At 36.2% G+C, this 21,125-nt stretch overlaps 1 protein-coding gene across 1 annotated transcript; it reads left to right on the top strand.

The window, feature by feature from the left end:
- The first annotated feature begins 275 nt into the window (after positions 1-275).
- LOC134806892 (muscle-specific protein 20) lies at positions 276-2,307 on the top strand. Its single transcript, XM_063780315.1, has 4 exons — positions 276-414; positions 810-1,021; positions 1,256-1,376; positions 1,832-2,307. The coding sequence occupies exons 1-4, from the start codon at positions 385-387 to the stop codon at positions 2,021-2,023; spliced, it is 555 nt and encodes a 184-aa protein (XP_063636385.1). The 5' UTR covers positions 276-384; the 3' UTR covers positions 2,024-2,307.
- Positions 2,308-21,125: the final 18,818 nt, after the last annotated feature.

Raw genomic sequence — 21,125 nt, 5'->3', positions numbered from 1 at the left:
AATCCCGCCCTAAGGCGGTAAAGTAGCACCATATGTACTGTAAAAAGCGTTTACTAGCGTGAGTGATACATAGGTTTCTAATTTCCTACCGTTAAACTATTTTTATAAACAAACACCTCAAAATAAATCTGCAGTCTAAATATTCTTCGGGGTTAAAATAATTACATTCCAAAAAGTAAAATAATGTGTTGTATGTGTGATACTAATAAGGTTGTTGAGTCAGAAGTTTATTTCGTTCGATCGGGTTGGGCGGCGCGGGAGTTTTCCAGAAGAAACGTAGCCTGTGCGCACTATAAATACGTTGACTCGGCTTACAGGAGTTTAGTTTAGCGGAGATTGCCAACGACTCGCTACCTCTCAGCACCACACACACAACCACACAACATGTCTCTGGAACGCCAAGTCCGCGCTAAGGTCAGCAAATGTCATTATATTCATAAAAACACTCATAGTCGCAAAAAAATTATAAAAACAAATTGTTTTTATTACCTCGAAAATGATTAGTCCACTTATTTTAGAACACATAATGTCAACGACGAAGAAATAAATCAATGTCATCATCAAAGTGGCTATTTGAAAAAAAATACTACTTTTTCTCACAAGATATAATTTTTAGTTACTTTTAGATTTGATCTCACCGTATTCTTATTATTTATTATAGTATCTACTTACCAGTTAACTCCTATTGGATTTCTATTTGGCTAACTTTGATCAGACAGACAGACAATCTAAGGAATAGCAACGGGTTGGGGCAAACTGGTGTTATACCCTTAACTATTTATTTATCAGCAAAATCTTAAACATTGCAGCTCCTTGCCAAGCGTGACCCTGAACGTGAGAAGGAGGCACAGTCCTGGATTGAAACCGTCCTGGGCGCCAAATTCCCTCCCAACGATGGGTTCGAAGATGTGCTCAAGGACGGCACCGTCCTGTGCCAGCTCATCAACAAGCTGAAGCCTGGCTCCGTCCCCAAGATCAACACCTCCGGCGGACAGTTCAAGATGATGGAGAACATCACCAAGTAAGTCAATTATTTTATGACGTGCACTTTCCCAACATTCTACCTAAAACTTGTTCGATGATCTTTTTTTTTGCAATTAGAAATTCACCAGTTGACCCTAGTCTCACCAGTGTATTATTACATTGGAATAAAATCTTAATGACGAAAAGTTTTTGAATACTGCTAGTTAATCTAAGACTATAAGCTCGATATGGTATTGAGATTTTTTTTCTCTAATCTGTATTTATTGTTTAGCTTCCAGGCGGCCATCAAAGCGTACGGTGTCCCCGACATTGACGTGTTCCAGACCGTCGACCTCTGGGAGAAGAAGGACATCGCGCAAGTCGTCAGCACACTGTTCGCCCTTGGCCGCGAGGTGAGCATGGAAAACCTCAAATCTTCCTGTGACGTCATCCGTAGAGGCATGATCCGATAATATCACCCTGAATCTATTTAAATACTCAGCGTGAGACCAACTCGACGGTTAATTCGACTGCGCACTTTACGACTTTGTAAATATCCAAGTTTATTACTCAGTAATCCATAATCTCGTAAACATGTTCTTCCCAAAATAGAAAAGTGTATCGCAACGAAACGAGTTACCTACTCGTTTACAGATTGTTTATCGTAAGATACGGTTAGATCTCAAGTTGGGACATTGCCAATTTAAAAATTTACGAGTTTCTTGAAACGTTACCTCAGTTTTCATAAATACCCAAGGTCACGTGGTTGCGTGGAAGCCAAGTGGGGATCGTTTAAGACTTGTGAAAGTGATATAAAGTCTTGACCGCATTTTGAGTCGGCGCCGGTCTAATAATACATTGTTTACAGACCTACAGGCACCCCGAGTGGACCGGCCCCAACCTAGGCCCCAAGCCCTCTGATGAGTGCAAGCGCGAGTTCTCCGACGAGGTCCTGAACGCCGGTCAGACCATCGTGGGCCTGCAGGCGGGCTCCAACAAGGGTGCCACCCAGGCCGGATCGAACATGGGCGCTGGCCGCAAGATCCTCCTCGGCAAGTGAACGCCATCATTCGAAGGACCAAGTGATATTATTCATAAGCAATCTCGTACAAAGATAAGTGTATTTTAGGACGCTATTGTGTGTGTGTAATCCCTTGAAATTGTAGCAGGGTTTTTGCCTTTTATACAAAAACTATAATGCTACTGAAACCATAAATATTCGTTCCAGAACCAAAAATATTTATGTATTACATGCCTAAGTGGTTAGCATAAGTACCTACCTTTGTATTAATTAGTTATTTATTTCCATTTTATTATTTATTTTGTATTAAAAAATGAGAACTTGAGCATGTTCTTACTTCACCCAAACTACGTCAAACTAACCCAACTAATTATGCGTAATCATTTATTTACATACAATATATATACAGTGGTACTACTAAACGAATTATTAGATACAGAATAAAAAAATTGATTACACACTAAATGAACCCAGAATCTCTTGTATCTTGTATAGTGAAAATTTTGATTTTATACCTACAATCATATAAGGTAAACGTACTAGTGCTCGACATGCTAATGCCCAATAGATGACACCATGCTGTCACCTCTATTGACAATGACATAAGTTTCAAGATGACATGTACTGGGTCCGCGTCGAGCACCAGTACGTTTACCTTAGGTACCTTTACCTATCAATACTTCTACCTCATATCATAATTACCTATGCTAACGGTAAACTCACTAAACTCAAACACACATACTTCGCTTTTTTGAGATTTGGTGCCCAAGTAGTAAATAGAAAGTTTAGTTCACAAGCAAACTGATCATGGATGTTACAATCCACAAACAGAAAATTTTACGATCATACTTCATACAGAAATACAGTGGCCTTAGAACCAACCGCAGTAGAAACGACGATTCTTAAAGAACCGCTTATAAAATAGGTAGTGTTTTACATTTTTGTGACCAGTAGAGCTGCAATCGTACCTCCAAAGAGCCGCAAGAAGTCAATGTCTGTTTGGAATCAAAGTGTACACTCAGCATGAAAGGAATTGGTGACAACCAGAGGGGCCAAATATATCGCTATGTGCGCACTACTCGTTCTTATACCTGTATGGAAACATCGGCGGGTTCAAATGTAAAATATTGGGCCTTTGGACTTTGGATGTCACCAACTATTTGATGCGACTGTACAACTGGTATTCAATTCCACGTACTAATCCCTTCATACTACGGCTACTTCGATCCCGAACGGGCTTTTAATTTCGAAGTAAGGCTTCAAAGGAAGTTTCTAGAGTTAGACCAAGAAAATTCTGCAGCGATTTTGATAGCCCACGCAGTGCAAGTGTTATTTTAAACGTCAAACTTCTATGACAAAATTATGACGTAAAAATAACACTTGCACTGCGTGGGCTAGCAAAATCGCTGCAGACTTTTCTTGGTTTAACTCTACCAGCAGATCTTTTAGCCCCGCCCAAATATAACAGTAGAATATGGATTACAAACGAAAAACTACAAGGGGTGTTCGCCGGTCTATTTTATTTACAAGTTTGTATGTGTGTATGTAGGTACCTAAGTTGAGTGACAACGCAACCAACCATGGTACCATCGAGCTGATCTGATGATGGACACAGAAGGTGGATATAGGAACTCTGTGATAAAACAACGCAACTTAAGAGGATACATAAGTGGTAATTTTTCCATACAAACGTTCTCGACATTTTCCTCTCTGGATTTTGGCCCTAGATGAGTAATTTTTAAGGTTTTTAAGGGATGAAAGGCACTCATCTCTGCCGAGGTAGTGTGGCGCTCGAACGCAGTGAGAGCGTCAATAGACCGAGGCTGAAATGATGCCCTTTTTCCCGCGTTAAACACGTATTCGAAATGAAAAGTAGACTTTTCATTTCGAATACGAGGAAAGTAAAATGCATGTGTTTTTTTTTAAACATGGCTAAGTATACATTTTTTTAGTATTTTTTGAGGGTACTTTCAATTAACAATTTAGGTAAAAGTATCGTTATTTATGGAATGGGGAGTCATGAATTTATGGAATCAGAATGGAAATTGTATAATAAATCCATTTATACTCAAATTTCAACTGCTTATCATAAAAAAAAAAATTAAATCGTACTTGGAACCTAAAATGCTCTAGTGCAGAAACGTATCATTTTCTGCACACCTTTTAGAACAACAATGACCCTCTCTCAGAGCATGAGAAATGAAATAGTTATTTACGATACAAGTGCGGAAAAGAGGAAATTCGAAACGAGTGGCGATAAATTAAAACACGACCGAAGGGAGTGTTTTAAATCGACACAAGTTGCGAATTACCTATTCGCACGTGTATCGTGCAACGTTTTACAGTACATATGGCCCTTTAAACTTTTAATATCGCACGAAAAGTGCTATTTTACGCACTAGTGCGGGAAAATAGGACCATAATATGTACTGTAAAGTATTTTTACCTTCATACTCCATTATACCTTGACTTTAAACAAAGTATTTTACTTCATATATATCACATCATATCATTTATTCCATTGTAATCATGTTCATTTGTCCATTTTGGTCTTCCATTTGGCAAGTAGGTACATGATACCCCGCTAGGGCGTACAATATAGGATTTTAACCTACTTGGAACGTATGAATTAGTGACATAATTAAAAAAAGACTAGCTATAACTCCCGCGGGAACAATATAGGCCTTTACCCTTCAGAACACCTGCATGAAATAAGATCTTTTTCGAGCAAGTGTGATGAAAAGAGAATGGATTGTCAAAGTAATTTTTGTAGCCACAGCAAAGAGAATTTAGAGAATGAGGAGGAAAACTGACATTTTATCCCGCCAGTGGCACCGCCATTATCGTCGGCTGTCACTGTCAAATCATATATGTACATTTTTTCCTTCGAGCAACACCGGCTTCCGACACATCGGAAGGGAGGGGCCCAAGCGATATCTCACCGTACAAATCTTTCTGCCATTTTTCGCGGGGGGAAAGGTGCACACAGTCGCACTTCTCACACACTTACATACAAAATCCAATCTGTAATGACGACACAAATACATAGAAAATTACACACGTCAAAGACAAATCTTGCAAACCTCGATCTCTTTTTGTGTACGGACGAGTGACAAGTGTCACAACACGCACACTAACACATTTTCGTTGAAGTATGTTATTGTATTCTGAGAGATGAGAAGTCGGATTTGTGGCTCGACCGATCCGCAATTTGTACTGAGCGAGCAAAATCGATAAATCAAACAATTACATGACACTGATGTTGAAATGATTTATTAAAGGCTAGCTGTCCATTCATACTCACACCCCTAACTATGCTTTTTAATAAGATACTACATACAAAAAAAGTACCACATGAATGCACTGAATCAAACATAACTATTATCTACAAAAAAGGAGACCCTACTGAAATTTCTAATTATCGCCCAATAAGCTTAATGTCCAGTCTCTATAAACTTTTTTCAGCAGGAGTACAGTCAAGAATAACACCACAAGTAGAGGCCTATGTTGGTGTAGAGCAGGCAGGTTTCAGAAAAGGTTTCAGTACAATCGACCACCTGCAGGTAGTAGAGCAACTTATAGAAAAATACTCAGAATTCAGGAGACCACTCTACCTTGGGTTTATTGATTATCAAAAAGCTTTTGACTCTATCGACCACGAAGTAATATGGAACTCTATGACTGCAGCAAAAATTCACCCTACATACATAGAAATTATTAATAACATCTATGAAAATTGCAAAAGTAGAGTCAAGCTTGAAAATACCGGTCCTGAAATAAAAATAGAGAGAGGAGTACGGCAGGGTGACCCGCTATCTCCGACCCTATTTATAATCGTCCTAGAACAAACGACTAAAAGCTTAAATTGGAATAACAGAGGCATAAGAATGTCACTACAGGAACTTACACATCTCTGCTTCGCTGACGACATCGTGCTAGTTGCCGAAACAGCGAGAAATCTGCAGTACATGATCTCATCACTAAGTACAGCTAGCAAACAAATTGGCCTGGAACTTAATGTACAAAAAACAAAATTGATGACAAACTTCAAGGAAACACCCATTATCATAGAAAACTCAGAAATTGAATACGTAAAAAGCTTCGTGTACTTAGGTAAACAAATATCTTTTAACGCAACAAACAACTTAGAAGAGATAGATCGAAGAATCAAGAAAACTTGGAATATGTTTTGGAGTAAGAAAGAAGTTCTAAAAAGCAGTCTCCCACTTAAATTGAAAAAGGTAGTAATAGACTCTTGCCTACTCCCAACTATGACATACGGCAGTCAAACATGGAAATACACCGAAGAAGCCAAAAACAAAATTAGAAGCTGCCAAAGGGCTATCGAACGAAATATTCTGAAAATAAAACTAAAGGATAAGATAAGACACAGTGATATTAGAGCAAAGACAAAAATAATAGATGCGTTAGAATACAGTCTAAAGTCCAAATGGAAATGGGCCGGCCATGTTGCTAGAATGCACGCCAAAAGATGGACTAAAGTGGCCACGCTGTGGAAAGGGCCAGACGGCAAAAGAAGACACGGCAAACCAAACGCCAGGTGGTCAGATGAACTCCGTGACATAGATAAGGACTGGCCCAATACTGCACAAGACAGAAAAAGATGGCAAGAGCTGGAGGAGGCCTTTACCCGTGAGGGGTCCTAACCAAAGTATATAATTATAGTTACAAAAAAAAAATAGTTTAAGTGTACAAAATATATTAAAAAAAAGATTTTAATTACCTTTTTGTTATGTAAATTTAATCTTTGGTTATGGAATAAATGGGCTTTTTTATTTTTTTATTTTTATTTTATTTTTACATGACACTAAAATATAATAATTGTGTTTGAATGTAATTAAACGTATGATATGTAAAAAAAATATTACATGTGAAATGTAACACTTTCTTTTTGTAAATTTGATGTCCCCGACCTCTTTTTATAACAAAAAACCGAGCAAACCGGCATTTTTGTGCAGCAGTGTTCACGTGCGCGTCTGGACTCGGTCTAGTGAAAAATCCAAGTGCAACTAGTTTTATTACTCGCGCTAGATTAGATTGACGCGCTAATCTTGTACCTCGGCAGAGGGGAAATAGTGCGAATGCCGCCTCCCTTCCGTGTTGCTCGAAGATCGCAAGTATTAGTAAAAAAATTCGCAATCATACACTTGTCACAAATCGTAAACAATGTCGGGTTGCTGGGGCGACATCTGTCCTAACCTTTTAGTGTGCCTCCTCATTCAAATTTTGTAGTCACAGTAAATTTACTGCCATCTCACGACACATGATTAAAACCTTTAGAACGCCATTTGACTTTGATCCTTGATATTTGCGAAAGAATAAGGATCAAAGTTAAATAGCGTTCTAAAAGTTTTAATCATCTGTCGAACGATGGCAGTAAATTTACTGTGACTACAAAATTTACTACGACAATAACTCTATATACCTACACTCTATTCTCTTTGGCTACAGACTAGGCCAGACCAGTCGTCGAAATTTATGAAATAGTTATTTACGATACAAGTGCGAAAAATAGTAAATTCGCAATGAGTGGCGAATTTTCGACAAGAGTAAAATTTTACATTTTTAGTGCAACAAATGTTCGACCATAACTTATTTTGACAGGTGGCGCTACTTATATGAGAAACAGCCTTTATGCACTCAAAAAAACACACACACACACTATTCGATATCATTTTGAAGTAGGTATTTAAAATAGTTATCGACATCACAAAATATACTTGGTCAAGCAGATCTTGTCAGTAGAAAAAGGCGGCAAATTTGAAAAATGTAGGCGCGAAAGGATATCGTCCCATAGAAAATTTGAATTTCACGCCTTTTTTTACTGACAAGATTTGCTTGACCGTCTATAGTTAATCGAATTTTTGAGCTACACCAAATTGCATGTTCGGAAACAGGACGCACCCGCCATCTTTTGTGTGCACTCTGAAACCTGATCACCTTACATGCTTACATAGTAATGCCCGAAATAGCCACCAGCTAGCGTCACTGTGGGCATACTTGATGGCAAGTTCATGTTCCGCAAATAACCTTCAGATGCCGCGTAAACCTTAGGCTTGTTTTACTTTTAGATTTGATAGAGGCTCGACGTTGATGGTTCAATTGAACTGAGGCAGCCAACCCACACGCACCTCCGCACTTTCTCGCAGAGATGGCGCAAATGTGTGTTACTAGAATACTTTTAAATATTCTCGCTTCCGTAAGATGGAGCTGTAATAAAAAGGACTCGTTTTGAACCCTTGCCGACAGATGGAGTTATGGGCAATAAAAATGTAAGTACAAACGGTTAAATAACTAATTGTAGTTCGTTCTTCAATTAAAGGCAAACGGTGAGTGCTAACTTTTAAAACATTTTATTTTAAGTTAAAAGGCTATTGTAAAAACATGTAACTACCTAAGCTAAGGAGTCTCCAACTCCATGTCTCTCACGTAAATTAATTCAATAATCTTATTATTTTTAACAGGATTATGTTTCACTTACGCTCTCCAATACGCGCAAAGGCCGCATAGCCCAGTTTATAGATCTAGGTATTATATCAACGGTTCAGTTAATAGTTAAAATTCATTGTCTGGACTCAGGACGTTTCCTGTAGTACATGGTATTCTAATTTGGTTGGTTTCTTAGAACATTTCGATGTAGATAACTAATTGCCGATGTTAATTTTAGCGACGGTCGTGGAGCGTCGCCCGCCGCGCGAGGGCGTTGCAGTTTGTAGCCAAATTCTTTTCGATTTCGACCTTAATTTTATTAATGTTATGTTCTTCATAATATGGGTTATTTGTCTTAAGGATTATAATATATTTTATCAACGTGCGTAGTTCGGTATTTACGTACATAGTCTGGATAAAATCTACGCAAAGCAAATTAATGAGGCAAAATTAAGATAAAATATTTTATTTTAGCGTCGATGTTGTTGAAACCTTCTACCCTTTCCTTCCTTCCTTCCTTTCCTTTTCTTTCTTTTTTTTCTTTCCTTTTTTTCTTTTTTTTATTTAGGTTGCGTTCAGAAAAAGTGGATGGAATTCTATAATTTTATTTTATTTTTTATTTTATTTATTAGGAGAACAACAGAGTAAAATGTACATAAGATCCTATTAAAAACTAACTTACATACTAAACATGCATTTTCCTCCCCAGCAGTTCTAATAATATAAATAATATTTGATAAATATTATTTGAAGTAGGCATACCTACTATCTTTAATGGTATAGATAGACTGTGCGTTGTCTGTCTGTAAGCGCATTTGTTATTACTTACTTATAGAGCTTATAGGTTGACAATTTTACTGATTGATTGATTATTAAGTCCGTGGTTGGTTGATTGTCATTCGATATTTTTTATTGTGGTACGTATTTTTGTTTATAATTGAACAATATTGTCGAATTGTACACCTGTAAAGTTTCGTGGGATAGGCCCAAGGTATTTAAGGAGTATATTAGCATACTTATATTACAATACAATATTGTATTATTATATTAGAAGGATATTTTTTTCCTAGCTACATCTCTCAAAAAAACCTTAAACCTTTAAGACTTCAGTAATTCTAGCTTTTCAATAATTTATCTTCACGGAAAACCTTCAGAAGTGCACTCTGCTGAAATTAAATCATATTTTGATGGCTTGAGTGACGGATATCATTGCCTAGCAAATAACGGACTTATGATTATTAATGATCCGCCTACGTTATGGCTATATCATTACAACTATAAAACTTGCATAATAATAAATTTAATATAATTTAAATTGAGGCGATTTTTGAATTTCAAGCGCACGATTTCGTCACTCGAAAATCGGTGAAAAACGGCGAAATGCTACTTTTTAAATACGAGCGATAGAAATTGGGAATCTAGTGGTATTGGTATTGAATTGACCACTTAGTAGAATTTAAATGCCCAGCAGTGGAGATATAATAGAAGGGAGCCACACGAAATCGAGCGCTCGAAATTCAAATATCGCTGAATTATCATTCAGTGATATTTATAGTAATAGATGCAGTGTTTACATAGGTATATTTTTTATTTATAGGTAGCGGAAAGATATATGCAGTTGTTATTGAAAGAAACTCATAATAATAGTTGTTATTTTTAAATCGTGGTAAGGAATTGTATTGTAGATGTTTTGATTTTTGTGATGGTAGTCTGACTTTTGAATAAACTGGAAAAAATACCTAGGTACATTACATCTAGCTGACTAGTATTAATTAAATACCGGACAAGTGCGAATCGGACTCGCCCACTGAAGTTTAGGTACTTGCAAATTAAATTAAATACCTATTTTTATTATAATAATATTGTTTTCCGATTTTTTCGTATATTTGTAGCAAAAGACTTTAGTTGCCAAATTTTATAGTTCTTGGAACCCTATGATTTTGATTCCCTTAAGATAAGAGGTTTTAATACAAAGATGTGCAATATGTTGCATGTTCCACCGTAGCGTCAAAACAACTGGGCCGATTTTGATGAATGACGTGTCTATCCAGTCAGCTAACCCTTCATTAAATGCCTATTTCAACTGACTTTAAAAATAACCGGACAAGAGCGAGTCGGACTCGTTCACCGAGGGTTCCGTACTTCTTAGTATTTGTTATAGCGGCAACAGAAATACATAACCTGTCAAAACTTCAACTGTCTAGCCATCACGGTTCATGAGCTAAAGCCTGGTGAGAGACAGACGGACAGACGGACAGTGGTGTCTTAGTAATAGGGTCCCGTTTTTACCTTTTGGGTACGGAACCCTAAAAAAGAGTAGGTTATGTACGAAAATACGTAGTTATTTTGTCATAGGTTTTCAAACGTCTTACTTGTTACCGGATAACACAGATGTCATCTGGGATACTGGGTGGCCCGAAAACTCCAGCCAGTGCAGATACCTATTCCAGTGCCGTGTCGGCGTCCAAAATAGCCCGGCACATGTGAACGCATGTCCGGCGGGTCATTCCCAGCATTTACTATTCCCACCCTTAAACCAATGGAATAGAGTTCACTGGTGACTGAACAATTATGAGTTACCATCTCGATATATTCTACTCTTGTTCCAATTGCGTAAAATTCAATTCTGACGGATTGACGAATGTGTCAAATCGTTTCAATTGAACTCTGTGTCACTAATGCCGGGACCACATAACGGAAAACGCCGAGAAATGCCGTTAATTATCGCAATAATCCCAGTGTGGCCGTATGAAATGTGTCAATTATCGCGATAATCCACGGCGTTTCCCGTTAGTGTGGTCCCGGCAATGGGCCACTTGCACCATCCCACTAACCCGGGGTTAACCGGTTAAACCTGGAGTTACAATGGTTACCAGTACAATTTGATACTCGGTTTTAACGGTTTAACCGCTTAGCCCCGGCTGGTGCAAGTGGTGCTAAGTCGTAGCCGGTATGTAGCGATAATGCTCGTAGGCAAAACAAAGTGTTGTGATTAGCGCTGAATGAATGAATAGCGGTTAATCGACCTGGTTGTGAGCGATGTTTTATATTTTGAATAGTCTGAAGATAAGTGGAGCTGAAATTGAGACTTTAAAAACCTGTTTTTGATTTGATATTGATATTATAGTATGATCTCAGTGCAACTCTCTTACGTTTATTTATTGATGCTAAAGCGAGCGATATATAAAGAGTGGAGTCGAGTTACGTATCCTATGTGGGAGATGTTAATAAACAACAAAATGATCTTGATGAGAACATCCCGTTATCAATAGAGAAAATCTATTGATGAATGGTACACCTATACCTAGACTAATTCCTGCTGATACAAATCCATTTGGACTTGAGATAAAAGTCGCTATTATAAGCAGCATAGGTATGTACATATGGCAATAAATAAATAATAAATAAATAAAATTCTTTTATTTCAGACAAAGTCCAAATCAACATAATAACTAAGTACATTAAAATTATAATTAATAAAAATTACATAAAATAAAATAGAAATTCAATTAAAAATAAAATACAAATTATTACTAACTATTATTTACACCTCGGATTTACACTAATAATAAATGTCATACACAACCTTATTATGTACCTTATAATGTACGTCATGTCATGTATTATATTAGTCATATAGTCAAATTAAAATAATGTCCGTAGGTACCCGTCATGACAACGACTAATTTCAATACATTGTTTATTGGAATGCTCCGCAATCCATCGTACTTTTATTGATGTAAATGTTTAGTTGTGGGTATTTAAAATATTTTTTCCTGCAATTTTCGCATTTTATTTGGCACTTTTTATAAATCTTTTATGATTGCAAGTTGCAACATCTTTTCTTCTTGTTTACTTCGGTTATATTGACATTTGATGACATTAACGTTAGGGTGCGTAGCCAACGTGCAATCGTTAACGCTCCGTAGCGAACGAAACGCAACTGTCACTGTCGCACTATTGTGGAAGAGTGATATAGAGAGATGACTAACGATAGGCTAATAAAGGAGCGTTAACGATTGGCACGTTGGCTACGCACCCTGTTGTTGAAGAGTCTCCTTGCCAATAAAATAAATTACACTGATAATTCGCAACATGGCGTAGGCCGTAGGCCAAATAAAATATAATAAATAAATTTATGAATGTCAACTATGCCTTTGTTTACAACTTTGCCTAGACTTTAACAAAACAAACATTACTAGAGATTTAGTCCATAATTGTTTTCCATCGTATTTGATCTGATCGTATCTGAAACGTTTTATATTTGTCATGCTCATTCAGTCAACCTCAATACTTTTTGTACCGAGACCGACTGAAATAGCAAGACACATTCGTACGTTTCCGTGAAAATAAGATGAAAAATAATTAATTTTGCACTACGTTACATCTGTACTGACCTCAGGTATTGACAGTTTACTCTATAAATCAAAAGATTGCCCTGTTGCAAATATCTTTGATGTTCAAAAGTGCTATTTAGTGGGCAGTGATCAGATTAATTAGCTAAATAAAATGAAAAATATATAGGTATTAAGAACCGTAATAAGTACTGAAATTAAATACTAGTTAATTTGTAAAATAGTATGGGTCGCCCTACTGTTTTATAGATGGTCATACAAATCTTGTCAGTAGAAAAAGGCGGCAAATTTAAAAAATGTAGGTGCGAAGGGTTATCGTCCCATAGAAAATTTGAATTTCGCGCCTTTTGCTACTGACAAGATTTGCTTGACCAAGTATACCTACCATTTTAATCTCTGACTTTAAGTCTGGATAAGTACAGTCAGCATCAATAATAACGCGCTAAAAGTATCTGTCGACCTCTAATACTTTTTTAAATAGAGAAAAATCTTTACAGTTCTCGTTCAAAAGTATTTACATTCTAATCATTCTATATATTACATACCTAAGTATTTTTAAGTTTATTTTTTCATTCGTCTAATTTTTTGTATTATCATTTAATTTTTAATATCGTTAAGTTTTTATTTTCTTACTTGAGCCATATCTATTTTTTAGAGAATGATACTTTTTATGCTGACTTTACCAAGATAATAAGACTGTGGCAACTACTGGGAATCACCCTACCGGCGCTGGCGCAGGAACCCCGCTTTCTTTCTTATTTTATTTTCCTATTCCGTTTGCCGCGCCAGTAATGAGACGAATCGAAATAGAACGGGTATTATTGGATTCGTTAGTATTTTGTTTTTCAATGCAGAAACGACCTCTAATACTTTTTTAAAAAGAGAAAAATCTTTACAGTCTCGTTCAAAAGTATTTACATTCTAATCATTCTACATATTACACACCTAAGTATTTTTAAGTTTATTTTTGCATTCGTCAATTTTTTTGTATTATCATTTAATTTTTAATATCTTTAAGTTTTTATTTTCTTACTTGAGCCATATCTATTTTTTAGAGAATTATACTTTTGATGCTGACTGTACCAAGATAATATCACTGTAGCAACTACTGGGAATCACCCTACCGGCGCTCGCGCAGGAACCCCGCTTTCTTTCTTGTTTTATTTTCCTTTCCGTTTCCCGCGCCAGTAATGAGACGAATCGAAATAGAACGGGTATTATTGGATTCGTTAGTACTTTGTTTTTCAATGCAGAAATGGATTGCCAGTTATGCAATCGCAGTTGCATAGTACTATTGTAATGCGCCATTATGTACTTCGGTACTTCGAGTACCTAGGTATTTATTAATTATATAATAATAAGTTTAATAATAAGTTTTATTATGTTGGTATTTGTTTATTTCATTTAGTTTAAAAAAATAAAAATACACCGTAGAAATGATGATCAATAATGACTGTGGTTTAATTGAGAGACTAATGAATCGACTTAAGTATGTCTGAATTCTGAAAGTATGCATTTCATACTTATTTATGTTACTTAAGTTATGCCTGCAGTTAAAACATGCAGTTAAGGTGTAAGGTATGGTATATATAGGTAAGGTATAGGGTTTATTTCGATTTTTATTTGTTACCTACTAATAGTCTTGTAGACAAAAATATGGATACCTGGTGTCTGAAATAAATATTTTCATTTCAAATATTTTCATTCCATAATAAATAAAAAAACAAAGAACGACCTACCTAGGTACGATATCTAGATCAATTGGTTAAATGTTTAAGACTGAAGAGTCTGAGTTATGAGCAGTTTATTTAAAAATAGCGTCAGTATTCCGCGAGTTGGTGCTATTTTCATGCGTCTGCCCACCTTACCTACAAACACTCTGTTGTCAGGTTGTTAAATTGTAATTTTCACAAGAAGCTCAAAAAACTAACAGGGTACAAAAACTTGCGAAGACTAGGTATACATTTTATTACTCTTTCATTTAATTGAGATTTCTTAAACACGAATTCCAAGAGTTTTTCCTATACCTAATTCGGACATCTTAAAGAATGTATATTATAACATTTATAACCCCGTAAGCCCATGACTATACCTTTAGACATTGTCTTCCTTCTGATATGGTAATACCTAGATGTTATGTTCGATAGAAAAAGTGACTAAGGTTCCTACGTATATGTAACTACATATGTACCTATGTTATATATCAGTTGGTCCTATAGTAGGCGGTCTTTACTTAAAATTAAACAAGATCAAAATATTAACCTAATAATTAAATCATCAACGGTAAAAATGCAACAAAAACATATATATACTAAACTAATATAGTTACCTACACTACAAATAAATGCAGCATAAATTACCTAAGTAGGTATATAACAATAAATATTAATAATTTGATTGGTTTCCTTTGATATCAGGGCATTTGGGCATAGGTATAGGTATCTTATTAGGTAAAAAGTGTAATTTCACATGAGATCAATACATTCGGTATATATAATTTATAGCTGGAGAGATTCAATTAAGTACTTAACTAAACTGAGAACGTAACCGAATCTCTGAAAGTATCTTTATAAATATTTGTTTGACTTTGGCGTATTTCGAGTTGAAATATAAAAAATATACCAGTACGTGTATCTATAATTAGATAGGTAGCTGCGTCATTTTCATTTTTATTGGTTGGTGATAACTGGGAAAACTCATAAAACAAATCGTAAATAACATCGTATTATTTAATCCTGTTACTGATGTACCTAAATACTAAACTATATTGTATTTTTACTCTATTTTTACTTTCAGTTCATTCTTAATTTACTTAGTTTTCCCGACATTGTTAAGTACCTAATTTCTTTAAAACGTGTTATCCTCTTTGAATCTACCTATAAGTAGGTACCAAATCAATTTGGAATAATAACTTTTATTGCTCTAGCTTATTAATGTTTTATACTTTTTAAGTCACCTTTGCTTCTTCATCGTCAGCTTTAAGTTACACACCGACCCTGCCTAAAATAAAGGTGTCTTATAACGTATGCAATTGCATCAATGAATCATTTCACATTGACATACCTACCTATAATATAATACCTTCATAATCCCCAAAATTAAGGATAAGGTAGGTAACTTACAAAGCAGCGTCTACCAAAACGTCTGCCGAAGCCGGTTATAACTATAAACTGAATAAGATATTTAATGTTATGACAGCGGCGCGTTAAGGAATCGGCCTGTCAGTTAGAACAAAAAGTTGACAGTTCCGAACAACTGACAGGCAGATACCATCCGGCGGACTGTTAATCAGTGGGGCCCCTTACGCAACAGAAGACCAGAATACCAGAAACAGGAAATCAAATTGTTAAAATGCTTCTATTTTGGTTTGGAATGAGCAGCAATACCTACTATCTGGTTTCAGCACGTTTTGCTTCTGAAATGGGTGCGGCTTTGCCTACTGCATTCCTGAACACAAAAGCCGGCGTCTCATCAATACGTCTGTCTGTTTGTTTACAATATTGATGGAATTTACCCAGGGAAAAAGTACTTACGGATTAATTGATATAGTTTTCTCACTTCTGTTTAGTAAGCCTGTGCCAACTTTCCGGCGATCCTCGTTCATTCCCAAAGTATTGAGATCACCCAATATATTTGCCTATGGAAATGTGTCGCGCTTGAGGTCGCGGTTAGTTTCAACATCAAGATCGTATATTTTTTACGTCGGTTGCCCTCGTGACTGGTTATTTTTAAAAATATTTATTATTCACACTTTAGTTCGGATAGGAAATGATTTGTGTTTAGACGCAGTTATAAAATGGAACAAGATTGATATAAGGCTTGGTTCCTGTAAATCATTACTGCATCCCGCAGATCGCCGAGGGTGGCCGAGCATCTGGCGGCCAAGCCAAGGTGACAATCGCTTGCACTTCGCCAGCGAATCGCTTTGTCTCTCTATCACTCTTCCATATTAGTGTGACAGTGTAGGTTGCGTTTCGTTCGCTACAGAGAGTACGGAGCGTTATAGTGTAAATAACATTATTTGCGGTATTTGACGTCTGTCACTCACAACAGCAATACTACGTAAAATGTTTTGCACATCGAAATCACAAAGGAAAACAACTGCACTGCGAACGTTTACGTTCTACGTCTTTTTTTTTTTAATTTTAGGGTTGGCCGGACACCACCGTTATGAATCGGTAGTCGTCTAAGTAAATCGATATGAATTTTTCATTTCTCTTTTAATAAAAATAAGGAAAAGGTGGATAATTAACTGTAAATATGGATATATTTATCGTCACTTAACAGACAACAAATTTGACACAGAAATAACATAAATAAACTTTAAAATAGATCACAAGTTAGTTTCAATTTTGACAATGGGTGCGACCTACTCGGTCGGTGTCTTAAATACACCGACCGACCGGTAGCTTGCGGGAAAACCATATAATTCTAGCTATATTTAAATCTCAAATAAAAATTCATTATACGTCACAATTCGATACCTCAGTCTACGTGCCATCCAATCGTAATCGCTTGCTGTGACAATCGATTTGCGTTAGTTACATCTCTATATACGTCAGTCATAATGTGTCAAATACCGCAAATAATGTTATTTACACTTTAGCGATTGGCATGTTGTCTACGGAGCCTGGATCGGGATTTATAAGCCCAGTCTACACTGATATCCTCAACCTCTTTGCTGACATTACATTCTAACCCATAACACTACTACTACTACTTTACTACTACTACTACTACTACAAATAAGTGACGTTAATAACAATGAAATCTGAGATAAAAGAAAAACGTGAAAGGCGACTTATAATTACTTAATATTATTTCACTGAACTGAACGTTGACAGATAAATAATAAAATCAATTGGTATCTACGTACATAAATATTGGTATGGTTGTCCAGTTGTTCAAGACCTACTAAATAGATTTTTAACTGACAAAAAAGACAATTTAAGCATTAGTAGGTGTTTACTGAGGTAACTATTAGGTATGTCACAAAGTTTTCAGGAGTTGTCAATTCCCGCTTCACACAATTTGTGTGAGTGCATTGTGAACAATTGACATCTTTACTAGAAGGTGCGTACCTACATCTAAAAGTGGTGTATGAAATTTTGATATGGCGTGGGAGTGAGACTACCCACGGCGGCGAGTGAGTAATGCTGGCCAGAGGAGTCCGCTGACTAACCGGCCTGCGTCGCCGTTTTCATGTTATTTTAGCCCCGGCCCACGCGTATCCATGAAGAGCTACCACACCTGCAGACCGAGTCGTAAACACCTGAATGTTATTCAATACCGAATCCACTATGCGTTGTTATAAAATTGCAATCGATTGTTATCATAGGCGTCTTCCTTTATAGGAAAATGAGTATTTGATAAAACTTTTAAACGTCAAAATTTCCGCTGTAATTCAATCTTATCACATGTTATCTAGGCCAATCAAATTAGATTTTTTCGAGGATTTAATTTCCAGCAAGCTGGAAATCGTTTTAATATCTTCATTTGGTACTAAATGCGTGTAATCCGAGTTTGCGCAATCCCAGGTGTGGAAAAATGTTTGCTTATTTTCAGTTTTTTGCTTGTAGCTCGTAAACGGTAAGTCCGACCAAGTCCGAAATTTGCTCTAATCATGAGTGATAATGATGATAATAATGATTCATGACGAAAATCCGAAAACGCCTTTTCACGAGTATCCCCCAATTGCTGTTGGTAGTGCCATTGTAATTCATGGTGGGTTCTTTATATGTACATCGAGTGTGGTTTGGCAATCCAAGGAAAAATGTATCTCTCAAGGCTGCCAAAATTTAAGCACACCTCCTGGGATTGCGCAAAATCGAATTACCCGCATTTAGGACCAAATGAAGGTATTAAAACGGTTTCTTACTTGCTGGGAATTAATTCCTAAAAACGATTTTTGAAAGCTAATTTGATTGGCCTAGCATCAAATTTTATATTATACCAGAAGTCAATGAAAACTAGTAACTACGTTTACATTTCGAACTAATTTAAAGTTATTTACTTATATAATCATTAGTAAATGAGTTTATATTATCTGCATAATTATTATTACGCCTATATAATTAATAATACCTATATCATTTGAGTTTATCGTTTCGGTGACCGATCATGACCGATGTATAGGTATTATGATTTAAGGTCACATACTTACACAAGCTCTGCAGGAGATTATGAGTTATGATATGCCAATGACACAGTGCTTAAAAGCACTTCACTGTCCCAAAAGTTACAAAGTACATTAAGTTCTTAAATTCTGAACCACACAATTTTTCCGGTAAATAAATTAAGGCCACTCCAGACGGGAACAATTTTCCGCCAATCTGATTAAATTAAATTGTCTGATCAAATCAGGTGGTGTGGATGTAAAAATTAAATTGGCTCGCCGATGCCACTTTATTCGATTGTAAGTTATGACCGATTAAATGGAGGTGCGGAAGCAAGAATACCAATTTTCGAAGATAGTATGCGCATGTGGGGTAGATTTTATTAAATTACGAGCCCTCGAATAAGTAGGCATAAATCTAAAATTGGCGATTAAATTGTGTAGACGCTAGATGAGATTGACGTCAATTTGTTTCCAGATCAAATCGGTCGATTTGATCATCCCGTCTGGACTGGCCTTTAGTTTGTTTTTCACTCATTGCCAGCTATATTTTTACCAAAACACAGTAAAAGTAACGTAAAAGTGACCGTGGGTGATTGTCTTTCCGAACAGGTGGTTACAAAGGAATGAGATCGAGATATGGACTTGTTTGAAAGGGTGCCAGGGAAAATGTTAAGAAAGACGTTTTTCGGAGAGCGTTTGTCTGCCATAAAATTAATGTTATGTGTTATATTAAAGTTCGGTAGGTACAGAAATAGCGATGTTCTCAGAAGTTGCGTTGGTAACGGTATACTCCTGCGGGAAGCATGTTGTCGGGAAAAACACGTTTCGTTTTGAGAATTCTTGCCATTAAAACATTCATGACATGAATAGGTATTCATGATCATTAAGGGGATACTGGGGATAGGATATAACTAGTTTTCTTTTCTATGTCGTCGGTTAGCACCCAAATTTCAATAATCACCAAATACTTACCTATAGTGTTGCCTTGCAAGATTTACGTACCTAGCTAAAGACTAGCTAGACTTTGGCTAAAGGATTTGCAGTAGGTGGGAATTGTAGGTCTTACAGTGCCACTACATAATTTGTACCTACTTTCTTTAAAACTTGTTGTTTCTGATTTAGCTGCTCACTCAGTTGTCATAACTTTACGTAGAATCCTTCCTCCTCCTTTTTAGTTTTCCGTAGTCAATTAGGAACCCTTATAGTTTCGCCATGTCCGTATGGGTCAATTTTCAAATTGGCATTTTTTGCTGTCCCACGGCTAAAACCCGAAGACCCTAGGACTAAAAGACTGGGTATGTATATATTTTCATTCAATGTATTATAAGCTTTAAAAAAAATGTAAAACTGTAGCTTACTTAAATATTATTTGTTTCTGACAAAATCGCATTTAAAGTTCCAAAAATGGCTAAATTTGCCGTTTTTCGCGTGTCCCAGTGGCGGCATAGCCCAATTAAAAAAATCATAACTTTGGATGTACGCAATGTATTATGAATAACTTAGTATTTTTATAAAGAGCATTTTCTAGAGAACTGATTTAATCCTTTCGATAAATTAATGCGTTATTTAATAAAACACGGGAAGCCTTTGTATCGTTGTCCCGCGCGGCACTTGTTTTGTTAAGACTTAAAGATAGGTACCCCCCAAAATCTTCTTTGTCTATTGAATAACGGTTAGATTAAAATTATGACGCAATAGTGCGGTTAGTTGGGCATCGATTGACATCGAGTGTGGACGCGGAAACTGTTTAATTTATATATAAACAGGTAAGAATCTCTTTCGATATATTTTGGTACGACTACAATGACATTTGTATGGACGCTTAATATGTTGGTACACAGTCGAATGAAAAATGTGTATTTTATAATAATTGTTGCTAATATAGTGTTAAAATATATAGTAAAATAAATAAGTGAATCGGTTGTATTGTGTAGGAAATTTCGCAAAAAAATATTATTACCGACATTTGTATGGCGACATTTATACGGCTATTTTCACCGCACAAATGTCGATTGTGGCATACAAATGTCGACATAGTGCCATACAAATGTCGCTAGGGTCTTATAAATGCCACAAAAATAATAAATAGTGCCATAAAACATTAGATACTGCCATACAATGTCGAAAAACTTTCATATACATGTCAAAAGTGCCTTAAAAATGGCTAAATAGTGCCATACAAATGTCAATCTTTAAACGTCTATAGCTAACTAACTAT

This window comes from Cydia splendana, chromosome 3 (genome assembly GCF_910591565.1).
Source record: "Cydia splendana chromosome 3, ilCydSple1.2, whole genome shotgun sequence".
In the NCBI taxonomy this organism is placed as follows: domain Eukaryota; kingdom Metazoa; phylum Arthropoda; class Insecta; order Lepidoptera; family Tortricidae; genus Cydia; species Cydia splendana.
The sequence above is the reverse complement of the archived record's forward strand: the minus strand, read 5'-3'. Positions and strand labels throughout refer to the sequence as shown.